Consider the following 13,021-nt stretch of genomic DNA (forward strand, 5'->3'; position numbering starts at 1 on the left):
TGGCCGTGAAAGTGGCTCAGCGACTTGTCGACGAAGCGCTCACAAGCGACTCACCGTCGGGCTCGTCGCCTCCGCCGCCGATCGAGCACCACCGTCAAGACTCCTCCCCGACTCTGCCTCGAGGGGAGGCGCTGGTCCGCCCAGACTTTCACGAGCGCGGGCTGAGCTCAGCGTTTGCGAAAGCTTGCACCGTCCACCACGTCGCCCTGAACGAGCTCGACAGCGACAACGACCACATGTCGTCCTCTAGTCAAGCGCCCGAGAGCTGGATCTCGGCGTTCTGCTCGCTGGTCGGCCACGAGTATTTCGCCGAGGTGTCGGAAGACTTTATCGAGGATGATTTCAACCTGACGGGCCTACAAAGCCAAGTGCCCATGTACAAAGAGGCGCTGGAGATGATACTGGATGTGGAGCCCGAAGACGCGAGCGAGGAGGAGGAAGAGGAAGAAGAGGAAGACGACGACGATGAAGATGAGATGCAGGATGGCGATGCATTGGCAAGGGGAGGATACAGAAGGGCTGCAGATGCTGCGGCCGCGGCTGCCGAGAGGAGACACCTGCGAATGGCAAGCGATCTGAGCGTCATCGAGAGTTCGGCAGAGATGCTGTACGGCCTGATACACCAGAGGTTCATTACCAGCCGGCCAGGGATACAGCAGATGGCGGAGAAGTATGAGCTGGGCCACTTCGGACATTGCCCGCGAGTGTTTTGCCATGGCGCAAAAGTTCTGCCAGTGGGCTGCTCAGACATACCGGGACAAGAGACCGTCAAGTTGTTCTGCCCTAGCTGTCTGGACGTGTACAGCCCGCCCAATAGCCGTTTTCAGACCGTCGATGGGGCTTTCTTTGGAACAACCTTTGGATGCCTCTTCTTCATGACGTTCCCCGAGCTCGACGTTGGGGGCCAAAGGCCGCCTCAACCGCAGGCCGATACTTCGATGTCCGCGTCATCACCACTATCCGGCAGTACTGCAGTTGGACAAAGTGCCAGCCTGGACAAAGCCTCAAGAGGCTCGCTCTCATCCTCATTAACATCACAACAACCAAACCTACCACCGCCACCCTTGGACCGACAAGTATTGAAACAGCCTGATCAGATCAACGGCGTGGCCTCGAAGAACCTCGCGCCTGGTCTAGGGCCCGGCAACATCTACGAGCCGCGCATATACGGCTTCCGGGTGAGCGAGATCGCCAAGACTGGCCCAAGGATGAAGTGGCTACGAAGTCGACCGACAGACATCAATGACCTTGACGAATGCAGGATATGGGCCGAGAATCAGGAGGCGATAATGCACAATGCGGCCACAGCCGCAGCAGAGGCCGAGATGGCTGACTCAGAGATGGCCGACGACAACGACCAAATCCCAGAGGGGGAATTGGAGGACCAAGACATGGAGACTTCTTCAGCGGTGAGGTCTAATGGGCAGCATGCGGAAGTGGCACAGAGGAAGAAGCCTAATGGGCGAAGACATCCTCAGGCGGAACCAGCGGCGATGGTCAATGGAGATACATCAAGAAGTACAGTGAGGGTGGGCGATGGGGGATGATGAGCGAATGGGAAGGATGAAATGAAACGGACTCTTGAGTGAGCAGCTTCCGGCGCTTCGATTAGGGGAGGTTCTCTACTACTACTACTTAAGTTTTTATCATTGTTGTTACGGTGGAATGAAAAACGGCTTCCTCGAATGTTGATGATGAATTGTACCTGCGAGATCCTTTCCAACACTGGTCTATGATATATAAACAGATGGTGCCTGGTGGCATGGGGCTGGTCTGTTATGAGAGATGATCATTCGCGCTGGCAGTGGTGCAGAGAGGCGTTGATATGCGCCGCTCATGAGAAGCAGCAATATACCGGCATCGTGTAGCTGATGTTCCCTGTTGAGACTATCTCGTGTTCGACAACGATGCGTAGTTGAGAGCGTATACAGCCCCATTAGCAAACGGTGCCGTTCCAAACATATATCCATCTCTATGTATGCCGCATGTATGTGCAATCACAAAAACCCTCCCATAGCTCTTCGTACAGTGTATCCGCCTTGCAACGCCTTCGAGCATACTCGTATAAGTCTCTTATCCCATGCTTTTGCAGTTCGTCATAAGTCACATCTCATAGCCTCGTGGAAAGTCGGTCAAAAAGCGTCAATCTCGTCTGTTTCAGCGAGTCTCAATGCCGCCACCATTCCTGTTCACCCTCCAGTCAGCACACACCCTCTTGCCATGTACTCTAGCGAATAGAACAACATACCTTCACCTCACCCACCGCCGCATTCGCAGCGTCTGCACCGAGAGTTGCTCCAAACCCCCACATGGCGGCTTGCACGACCTGTCCGCCGTACATGCGCAGGTAGTGGTGGCTCTGGTGCTTGTTGGCTTCGTGATCGAAGATGCCGCGGTCTTGGGTGGGCGTATCCTTGTCGCTTGGCGGTGTTGAGAAGGCTGAGGCTTGGGCGGACATTGCTGTGTGGTGGGTGGGTGGTATGGAAGCTTTGGGTTGGTTTGGATGTTTGTTTGTTCTGGATTAGGCTGGTTTGGAGAATTGGCGGTTTACTCTGATTATGCGAGTGCTATGTGAGGTTTGCCTGCTTGGAAGCTGTGAGGCGGCATCGGCATCTCCCCAATCACCTTCAACGGGCGACTGTGATGGCAGTGACGAGCTGTCTGGGTTCGGCAGTTGAAGCCGATCACCTCGACACCAGCAACTTCGCCATCGAACGGCCAACCTTTCTTGGCAGTCGCCATCATCATTCAGGATTCCAAGCTGCATCTGGTGGCATGCAAGATGACTGATCTCGAAGAAGTGCCAATCTGAACGCATCCTCCTGCAACCTTACCCCTGATCAAGGAGACTGCTGCTGCTGCTCAACTCCTGCGTAAACACTGTGCCGTAGAATGCCGACCTAGCTTTCCGGACGCCTTCTCCTCCTGACCGCCGGCGTAAGTATTTGCAGCAACTCCAATTCTTGCCATGCACATGCAGAGTTAAGCATCCATACTTGAACCACAATCGACGACACTGATCTTCGAAAATGAACGGCCCTGGATATCTCGCGGTGGCGATCCAGCCGGGCTGGAACACGGACGAGAACATTTTCCACGACTGGTACAATACCGAACACGGGCCCCTGCGACTTCGGCTGCCGTTCATCGAGACTGGAGACCGCTACAAAGCAGTCGACGGCGAGAGGCCGCAATGGTCGGCCGTCTACGATGTCTCTGATCTTTCATGGCTGGATAAAAGGATTTACACCCGGCTGCGGGAGGAGCGATCGCTGCGAGAAAAAGCCATCATGAGCACTTTCGAGTCACTGGATCGCAAAATCTACAGTCTGGTTTCTGTTCGTGGGGAGTTCAACGGACCGCCTCAGGTGACTCGCGCGGTGTCGATGAGGATTAATGAGTCTGATCTGGCCGAGTTTAACAAGTGGTACGAAGAAGAACATACCGATATGATGGCGAAAGTCCCGGGCTGGATCCGTACCAGGCGGTTCAAGATGGTTGTGGGAGGGATCAATGGGATGCCGCCTGCTGGTCAGGTGGAGTGTTTGGCTGTGCATGATTTCCAGGCGAAGAATGGACTCAATGGATCCGAGCATCGCGCAGCCATGGACACGCCCTGGAGAACGAAGATGATGAGCAAAGTCCAGTGGAAGGAGTCGAGGACGTGGGGTTACCACTTGACTTTCGACAAGCTTGAGGAGCCTCCGTCTTCTGTTATTTGCACTGATGGCGCCGAGTTGCGGTTTCAATTGGAAGGCAATCCGGCGGATCCTATTGTTGTCTGTGTGAACTCGATCATGACCAACTTGCACATCTGGGACGAAGTGGCCACAGACCTCATCAAGGGCATCAACGGCAAGACATTCAGAGTATTGAGATACAACTCCCGAGGCTACTCGCAGCAGACGGAGAAGAGCAACCACACGAACTTTGACCTTCTCGCGGATGATCTGGAGTATCTCCTTCAGCGACTGAATCTGGACAAGGTTTATACTGTAATGGGCGTCAGCATGGGCGGTGTTACGGCGATCAACTTCGCCATCAGGCATCCGGACTTGTTGGAGAAGTTCGTTGCCTGCGATTGTAACGTGGCCTCCAGCCCTGCCAACAGTCAAGCATGGGCAGAGCGCGTGGAGCTCGCCAAATCCAAAGGAATGGCCGAACTGGCAAAGGCAACCGTCAACCGATGGTTTACACCAGAGAACCATGACTCACCCAACGCCAAGAAGGTACTACCGATGGCACAACAGGCCAACTTCGACGGCTTCGAGCAGAACACGTCCGCCTTGGGCGACTACGACCTCAAGCCGCACGTAGCAAACATCAAGACACCTGGACTTTTGATCGCAGGCGAAGGTGACGGCAAGCTCCCCGAGGCGTTGCAGAAGTTTGGAATTCCAAACACGACGTTCCAATCGATACCCAAGGCTGGTCATCTGCCGTTCTTGGAGAACCATGCTGCGTTCATGGAGGCATTGGCGGGATTCTTGTAGATGTGTTGGGCAGTCAGTCACATGACCGACTTCTGCCTAAAAGTCACATGTCTGTAAGCTCTCTGTGTGTACAGATCTCCCATACATAAAAGCCATCCTTCACCTTCAAACATTTTCCGGGGGTTTTGCTTCCCTTTGTTGTATCACTTTGCCGTGCACAACCCACCATCTCGGGAACGGTGGTTTTGATTTCGCACTTCACCATGGCAGCCCACATCTCCAACCTGGCCAACGAGATTGTAGAGAGTATCGTGGTCTTATTGGATCTCCCAGATATCTGCAGTCTTCGCTTGACCAGCCGCCTCGTCGCAGCAAAGGTGACACAGGATCATTTCAAATCATTCTTTCGCTCAAAGACGATCGATCTCACAAAGTCATCGCTCGAGACATTTGTTGCTGTCACTCAGCCTGGCCTGCTAGGATGCCTGGTTCAGAATATTACCCTGATTGGCATCGCCAACAATCCCAAGGGCCTTGAGTCGATTCTGAGAAAGAAGACGAGAACTGTTGTTGAGCGGAATGGGCCTATTTTTGCGTCGACTGAGGAGAGATGTTCGGCTGAAGAGTTGGCCAAGGCGGAGCGTGATCTTGAGACGATCAATCGACGATGTGAGGAGCACCGGCAACTTCGAGAGGCTGGTCAAGACATAAAGCTTCTGGGAGAGGCTTTGACAAACTTGTTGGCGAACGGCAAAGGCGCTTTACGTTCACTGTCCCTCGAAGTGGCGATGTGTCGGGACGACGCAGACAAGCACCAGCGTCCTGTGAGCGGCATGGGTTGGAAGTACACCTGGCAGGCAGCCACGGATGCCTTCAAGACAACGATGCCTGCGTTGGCTGCGAGTGGACTGCAAGTGACGAAGCTCAATCTTTTCAACCCTGAAAACTTCCTTCGCTGCAGCATCCCTTCCAACGAGCTGAGTGTCCTCGACTTCGAGGATCCGTCCCTCCAGACATGCCTGCGATCGATCAAGTCCCTCTCAATCAGCCTCTCCGACCGTATCATCGACGAAACCGACAAGAATGCAGCAAGGACGGGAGATCCAGGAGACAACGTGGATTGGTCTATCGCGCCCACGAAAAGGCCAATCGAAGAACTGCGAGCAGAGGCAGCCGAAGAAACCAACTTCCGCGGGCTCGCAACACTCATCTCCCTCTGCACCAACCTCGAAGACCTAGATCTCCACTACTTCAACCTCGCTATCAGCGTCCTCACCCCGGAAGACGCCAAAGACGAAGTCGTGCTCCAGCGTCTCGCACAAGTCTCCAAAGACCACCTTCTGAACCTGCAGAAATGCCGTCTCCGCGGCTTTCACGTCTGGGAACACGACCTCCTAGCTTTCATCCAACAATCCCCCAACTTGCAAGACCTCACCCTCGACAACATGATGACGACCGCCTACGACTCCGCCCCGGACGCCTCCCCCGGAACCTTCGCCTCGATCCTCAAGCACTGCGCATCCCCTTCTGCCAACTTCCAGAAGATCTTGTTTGACGATCTCTTTGAACAAGGTCATCTGGTCTACTTCGAGACCGAGGGGGAGCAGAAGTTTCCGGTTTCGATTTGGACGAAGGGGACGAATACGTTGCGGCTTGAGGGGAGGGAGGAGGTTGTGGGGAAGGAGGTTGGGTATTGTCTTGCGCAGGGGCGGATGCTGGGGAGTCCGCAGGCGTATTTTTGGATGGAGAGGAGGAGGGCGGAGTTTGGGCCTCCTTGAGGATAATTCGATGGGACGACGAGGTGTGAGAGTGTATCTTGCGTTAGGGATGAAGAGATTGATTTGAATACGCTAGTTATGCTGTTATTCCTCGCATTATACGAGATGTAATTGCCATCAATTTTATTAGTCTCCTATCCAGGGACATCGCGCAGTAAAGTAGCCAGTGAAATGTCCAGTGAGCGTGCACATCATGTTGTGACTGAAGCTAAGAGTAACGCACACACTGAAGTTGAACGTGAAGGACAAGTGATGAAGTCTGTCGTCAAGTCCAGACGGTGCAAGGGTGATGGTAATTTTGACACAGGCTTGAAGCATCTTGGATATGCCTGCTGGCGTTCTGGTTGAGTGCTTCAAATGCATGTAGCGTTCGGCACGGCAGTTGTGTGTCCCATGTGCCTGCCATGCGGTGCTATGTCCGTTCTTGCCAGCGTCCATCCTGGCATTTCGAAGCAAGAATTGCTTGTGGAAGTCGCTTCTACCAATGGACGTCACGTCTCGACTCATGTCGTCGTATTGTGGTTACAGTGGCAACACCGTACGCAGTATCGTATCCCCAACTTTCGTGCCAACAGCTCATTGGCGCATCTTGAGCATATCTTGACCATCCCAGCGGCGTCAACGTTCGACAACGGCCGCGGCTGTGGCGCCGATGTGGCTGCATCCTCTGCAGGCACAAGGATCGAAGACAGAGAAAAGGGAAAAGGCAGCCGCTGCACAAGAAGAATTGTGAAAGTCTCAAACGCGCCACGACGGTAGGAGTGCAGCCGACGTTTCGAAAAATACGAAGGGCGAAGAGATCCATGCAGAGCATCACGATCACCGCGGTGGCATCGAGCAGCTTCAGCCGAAAAGACGCCGCGATCATTGGCCTGGAGCTGTGAGAATCGCCACACCTCAGCGCGTACCTGCGCACCTGTGCTCCTATCGCGACGACTCTTCCGTCTTGGCTTGCCTGTTCTATTTTTCTGTCCTCAACGTCTCTCCTGGCCGTCACCCTCTGCTGGGCCGGTAACAAAACAGCACGCTGCTCTCTGACTGCGGGAGAAGGTGGAGCAAACGCTTGGTCACCACTCCATCACCACCACCACACTCGTTCCACGCACCAAGTTTCCTTGCTTGTTCCTCGACTCTCCACGCGGAGACTGGAATCCATTCGCGCGTGTTTGGCTCTTTTGGCTTTCTGCAGCCACCAAAGGCTAAAAAACTGCCCGACGTCACCCTGTGAACCCTCCTGCGCCCACACGCCCGAGGACGAACAACTGTTAGGCGGACGACACACGACACTTGAACCGCCGTCCGCCCACCCATTCTTTCATCGCTAACTACATCTCTTGGACTACTCTCCGGATCACTCGTTCGCTGGAGAGCTCCATTCAATCGGCAGCATGACGACTCCGAACGATGAAAGGCCAGAGCCGACCTATATCCAACCTTCGTACCAAATGAGCAATCCTGGCGATGCTCCTGGACGGCCCAGTCACGAGCGACCGTCGCTACCTTCATACAACGTCAACAATTCGCATCGGAATAATAGTTCGGACGAGGGAACTGTAGTGGGGGACGCCGAACAAGACATCCACCACCAACAACGTCGCTCTGGGGACTATCGTGAGAATCTGCCGCCGAATCGACCTCGAGCTGGAAGCCACCTTACTGTGGAAACACAATACGAGCCTGGCGATCCATTACGAAGCATTACGTCCGCGTCCCAAACCCGTGAGCAGGCTCACAGACTCGACGACGATCTAGAGCTCCTGAAAGTGGAGCGACAGATCTCGAGGATCGAAGAAGAGGAGGCCGCATTGGGTAAGACCGATACAAACGAGAGTCAGACATACCGATCCAAGTCGCGGAAACGCGACGACCATGTCGACGAGTTTGATGTCGCTACCAATCCGGTCCACGAGAAGACTCAGGTCTATAAACCAGTCGAGAACCCTGCCACGGGATTTGCCAAGTTCCTGAAGAAGATCCATCAGTCGAATTTTCTGGTCCGGTGGCTCACTTATATTGCGCCTGTCACTCTGATTATCCTGATTCCGCTACTTCTTGGCGTACTGAAATGGAAGAATGCTGTTGTCGGAGGTGTATACTTATTATGGTTTTCTGTGTGGCTGGAGATTGTATGGCTAAGCTTGTGGGCCGGTAAGTGTTGAGGATTCATGTCTTGCCAGGCTCTACGATAGCTAACACACCGCGTAGGTCGTCTTCTCGCCAAAAGTCTACCACTTCCCATTGGCCTCGTTGCTAGTTTCTTCACGAACAATGCCAAGAAGTGGCGAGATATGGGCAAGCAGCTGGAACTACCTGCGACAATCTTCTTCTGGTGGTTGGCCATCGAAGTATCTTTCCTGCCCACAATGACTTACCACCAACGGGACCACCCGCACTCATACACCGCTCCCTGGATGGGCACGATGAACAAAGTGCTCGTATCGTTCTTCGTTGGCGCAATCCTTAACTTTGTGGAGAAGATCATCATTCAATTGATTGCCATCAGCTTCCATTTGCGCACGTACGCGGACCGGATCGAAATCAACAAATTCCAGATCGGCTCGCTCACAAAGTTATACACGTTTTCCAAGGCCAAGATCGCAATGGAGGATTCCGAGTTTGAGCAACGTACTGGAGAGCCAGCGTCTGGTGCCAGGACCCCAGGCCAAATGCTGACCGAAGCTGCCAAGACAGGCAAGCAGGCGCTGTCGAAGTTCGGAGACGTGGCTGGGAAAGTAGCAGGCGACTTCACTGGGAAGAAGGTCATCAAGAGTACACACCCTCAGCAAGTCGTGTTGGCTCTCTTGAGCTCGACCACTGGAGCACAAGTTCTCGCTCGCCGTCTCTACCGGACTTTCGCCAGAGAGGAGACCGAGACAGTTGTCGCCGACGATCTACGACCGGCGTTCGAGAACGACGACGAGGCCAATGCCGCTTTCACGATGTTTGACAAGGACATGAACGGTGACATCTCAATGGAGGAGCTAGAGGCTGTTTGCGTGGAGATCGGCCGTGAGCGCAAGTCAATCACCGCGTCGCTGAAGGACTTGGACTCTGTCGTTGGCCGACTGGACGACGTTTTCATGTTCGTTGTGGTCGTCGTTGTGATCCTTGTCTTCATCTCACTCATCTCGACTTCTGCGGCTGGCGTCCTCACTTCGGCTGGCTCCACGGTCCTGGCCCTGTCTTGGCTCTTCAGCGCCACCGCCCAGGAGTTCCTTCAGTCGGTCATTTTCGTGTTCGTCAAACACCCGTTTGATGTCGGCGATCGTGTGGGTATCTACGGCAACACTGGTTCCCAACTCAAAGGCGATGACTACTTCGTCAAGGAGATAAGCTTGCTTTACACTGAATTCAAGAAGATGGAAGGACACATTGTTCAGGCTCCCAACAGCTATCTGAACACCCTCTTCATCTTGAACCAAAGACGATCTGGTGGTCTCGCCGAGGCTGTTAGCATCACAATCAAGTTCGGAACCACGCTCGAGCAGATCGATGGCCTGAGAACGAAGCTCCTCGAGTTCGTCAAGATGGAGAACCGCGAATACCAGGGCAACATTCTCACGGAACTACGAGACATCGTCGACGTTCACTCGATGAACTTGAACGTGGTCTTCTTCTACAAATCTAACTGGCAAAACGAAGGTCTTCGTCTGGCCCGCCGAAACAAGTTCATTTGCGCGATGATGGTCACCATGCAGGAACTTGGCATCGAAGGACCATACATGCGTCTGCCTGGCATGCGCGAGACATTCCCTATGTACCTCTCGCAGGTGCCACACGTTGGTATGGCTGGCGCTGGCCACGGAGGTACGCCTGACCATCCGATGGGCTACGGACCAGATAACGCCCCAGAAGATCCTCCTTTCGTCGCACCTGAAGATGGTCTCGCCCCTCCTCCATCCAGGATGCGCAGCGGCTCCATTCTTAAGGGCGGTCGAGCTCGCGGCGAGTCCATGTCCCAGATGACGAAGCGCGTCGACTTCAGCTTAGGCATGAAGGCCATGGCAGCAGGAGACATGTCTGGTGATGTGTACGAGGACCGCAATCCAGCCCGAGCTCAAATGGATATTATCGAAGCCTCGCGCGAGCGGTCGCGCTCTCGAGACGAGAGAGAGAGGAGCAGCGCAGACGCAGGTCGCTCCACCGCTAGGGACAACCATTTTGCACCAGGAAACCTCGCCAGGCGATCAACAGATAGCCGCTGGCGGAGCTCGCAGTCACTTCACCGCAACCGCTTCCTCGGTCGAAGCCACCAAGGCGAGGGCGATGAGCGGCTGATGGAGAACGGCATGGCGGATATCCCTGAGGAAAACGCTCGCAACGGCATGAACTCGGGCAACCGCGTCGATCCACGATCTGGCGTGATCAGCCCACAAGCCGCCAGACTCAACGCCGACGAAAGCAACCTCCGACCAGCTGGCCCACCACAACTTCCTTCTCAGGTCAGCGGTAGTGGTGCTCTCGGCAATATCACGAACATCCCGGCTGGCCATCGACCTATTACACGGAGCCAGACCGAGGATTATGAGATGAGAAGGTTTCATTGATCGATAGAGACTAGAGACAGAAAACCCCGACCTGCGAGAGAAACGGAACGAAGCAGCCTGGTGGTGAGATAGAGGTAGAGAGATGAAGACATTAACGACTCGGACTCGATAAGAGGTGGCGTTTTGGATTCATGAGCGTACACGTACATATTGATACATGAGATCATTACCATGGAACAACACTGACCTTACATGAAATCTTATCCAACTTTTCCATTCATCATCTTCGTGAAATACCCCATCTTCATCACTCCGCAGGCTCCTCAGCCGCTTCCGCCTTATTATTCCCCTCATACCCCGGATGCGCATTCCTCTGCGGCGAGCAATGATTCGTCACATGCATCGCCTCCTGCGGCGTATACGACCGGATCGCAATCTGCCTAGGCACATCCGCGAAATACGGCTGCGTGCCCGCCTCCGCAGAAAGTAACGCATCCGTCCAAACAATCAGCTGCACCGTCGTCATCGGCAGGCCCATATTCGCCAGGCCGCCGCGCATCGTCACCATGCGCAGCTGCGCCGGCCGGTGCACTTTGTGCGCCAGCGCCCGGTCGCCGTAGATGTGCTCGTGCAGGGCGATGCGGCCGACGGCGAGGATCACGGGCGTGCTCATGGCGCGGTCCGGGTCCGCGAGGGCTTCTTTCATGGCTTCGACGGTTTTGTAGCGCAGCCAGAGGGCCGCTTTCAGCGGGAAAAGGCCTTCGGCTACGGGGATGCCGCTCGCGAGGTAGAGCGCTGTGTAGAAGAGGGCCGGCTCGCTGAGTTCTTGTCGGCGCGACCAGGCGGTGTACATGTCGAGTTCGGATCTTGTGGCTTTGAGGACGCGGGTGCTGCGGGTGAAGACGACGTTGTACCACTGGATTGCTTGTCAGATGTGTTTCAAGGCTTGAGGGTTAAGGAGACGTACGAAATTGATCAACTGGCCAAACCATGACCTGTACCGCACGGGATATGTTCCAAACGGATCACGCATGCTCGCATCCATGGCAAGAGGGTTGGGCAGGTACGTCTCAAAAGCACCAGGAGACAACGACCGGTCACTCCGCACACTATCGTGAGAACCCTCCCGTTTAAACCGATGCCGTTTCCTCTTGCGAGATATATTCGCGACACGTACGGGGGAAGGTCCGGGCGAAGGAGTATTCTTCGGCCTCTTGCGGACGATCTGGCTGGTCTTGGACTCGGAAGATCCTGAAGACGCGAGCGACGGCCTGCGTGAAGACTCGCCGTCTTCTATCCTTCGCTGCACGCGAAGATTGAGGTCCGATTTGGAGGCTCCTCGGGGTGCTACGCGGTGGGAGTAGGCAGTTGCTTGGGATCGCACGGCCCGTTTCGCCACTTGCTTCTGGCGCTCGTTGTTGCCATTGTCGAAGTTGACGAAGACGAAGCCCTGGTCGCTGGCTTGGGATTGGGCGAGGCGGCTGGAGGCTTTGATTTTTTCTTCGTCGTAGTCGGCGTTGGTGAAGATGAAGTCGGGCATTGGGAGAAGTGCCGGGCTTCGTCGTGGTGGTCTTTCTTTATGTCTTTCGCTCCTATGTACTCGCCGCGGGGGAGTCTGGGGTTTTATAAGGCGGTCATGAGGGGCCTTTCATCTCGTTACACACTCTCTGGCATCTAGATGGCAGTGAAGTTAGGGCCACATGCACCATCGCAGGCGGCCCTGCAGGAGGTAGAGGAGGAGGATGTTTGATGCGAGAGGTCAGGGGTGGAGAAGCGGCGGCGATGAATGCTTAATGATTTTCGTGCAATCGGCACTCACGAATGGTGGCTGTCCGTGGTTGTGAGAAGGATCGGGCCGTCGCATGCATATCATACCGCTGCAGGATACGGAGGTTGGTACCAAAAGTCCTTGCCACCCCCTCGGGAGCGGGCCGGGAGCTTAGTCCCGTGCTCATGTCTGCGCACGCGCGTTCTGAGATATTCACGCAAAAATTAATAACACTATTACACAAATTTATAGTATAGACATTTTAAGGGAATTCGACTCCTACTCGTATTCTAACGCCTATATCTATACCTAAACTTTATCTTTATAACGCTATTAACTACTTACTTAGTAGTAATATCTATAGGTATTATAGAGCCTATATAGTAGTACTTCTTAGCCTATACTACTACTTCTTTTAAATACGTTATAACTTCTTTTACTTATTAGTATTATCTTTCTATATTAGTACTAACTCTTTATTATTCGCTCTAAGCCTAGTAGTAATAGATAGGCGCGCTTTCTTAATTATAGTCCGTTTTTAAGCTACCTTTTTAT

The 13,021-nt window shown here is 54.1% G+C and overlaps 6 protein-coding genes across 6 annotated transcripts; 4 read left to right on the forward strand and 2 right to left on the reverse strand.

The window, feature by feature from the left end:
* Positions 1-236: 236 nt before the first annotated feature.
* M409DRAFT_17815 (uncharacterized protein) lies at positions 237-1,547 on the forward strand (the record flags this gene model as incomplete). Its single annotated transcript, XM_033804230.1, has 1 exon — positions 237-1,547. One exon carries the CDS (start codon positions 237-239, stop codon positions 1,545-1,547), a length of 1,311 nt encoding a protein of 436 aa, XP_033673473.1.
* Positions 1,548-2,167: 620 nt separating this feature from the next.
* M409DRAFT_17816 (uncharacterized protein) lies at positions 2,168-2,458 on the reverse strand (the record flags this gene model as incomplete). The annotated part of the gene is made up of 2 exons (XM_033804231.1): positions 2,168-2,185; positions 2,249-2,458. 2 exons carry the CDS (start codon positions 2,456-2,458, stop codon positions 2,168-2,170), a joined length of 228 nt encoding a protein of 75 aa, XP_033673474.1.
* A 571-nt stretch (positions 2,459-3,029) lies between these two features.
* M409DRAFT_63231 (uncharacterized protein) lies at positions 3,030-4,493 on the forward strand (the record flags this gene model as incomplete). The annotated part of the gene is made up of 1 exon (XM_033815490.1): positions 3,030-4,493. The coding sequence occupies one exon, from the start codon at positions 3,030-3,032 to the stop codon at positions 4,491-4,493; it is 1,464 nt and encodes a 487-aa protein (XP_033673475.1).
* Positions 4,494-4,696: 203 nt separating this feature from the next.
* M409DRAFT_63232 (uncharacterized protein) lies at positions 4,697-6,211 on the forward strand (the record flags this gene model as incomplete). The annotated part of the gene is made up of 1 exon (XM_033815491.1): positions 4,697-6,211. The coding sequence occupies one exon, from the start codon at positions 4,697-4,699 to the stop codon at positions 6,209-6,211; it is 1,515 nt and encodes a 504-aa protein (XP_033673476.1).
* Positions 6,212-7,599: 1,388 nt separating this feature from the next.
* Positions 7,600-10,758, forward strand: M409DRAFT_17819 (uncharacterized protein; the record flags this gene model as incomplete). The annotated part of the gene is made up of 2 exons (XM_033804232.1): positions 7,600-8,359; positions 8,417-10,758. 2 exons carry the CDS (start codon positions 7,600-7,602, stop codon positions 10,756-10,758), a joined length of 3,102 nt encoding a protein of 1,033 aa, XP_033673477.1.
* Positions 10,759-11,005: 247 nt separating this feature from the next.
* Positions 11,006-12,238, reverse strand: M409DRAFT_17820 (uncharacterized protein; the record flags this gene model as incomplete). The annotated part of the gene is made up of 2 exons (XM_033804233.1): positions 11,006-11,614; positions 11,666-12,238. The coding sequence occupies 2 exons, from the start codon at positions 12,236-12,238 to the stop codon at positions 11,006-11,008; spliced, it is 1,182 nt and encodes a 393-aa protein (XP_033673478.1).
* Positions 12,239-13,021: the final 783 nt, after the last annotated feature.

Source organism: Zasmidium cellare (genome assembly GCF_010093935.1).
Source record: "Zasmidium cellare ATCC 36951 unplaced genomic scaffold M409scaffold_3, whole genome shotgun sequence".
NCBI classification, from domain to species: Eukaryota; Fungi; Ascomycota; class Dothideomycetes; order Mycosphaerellales; family Mycosphaerellaceae; genus Zasmidium; species Zasmidium cellare.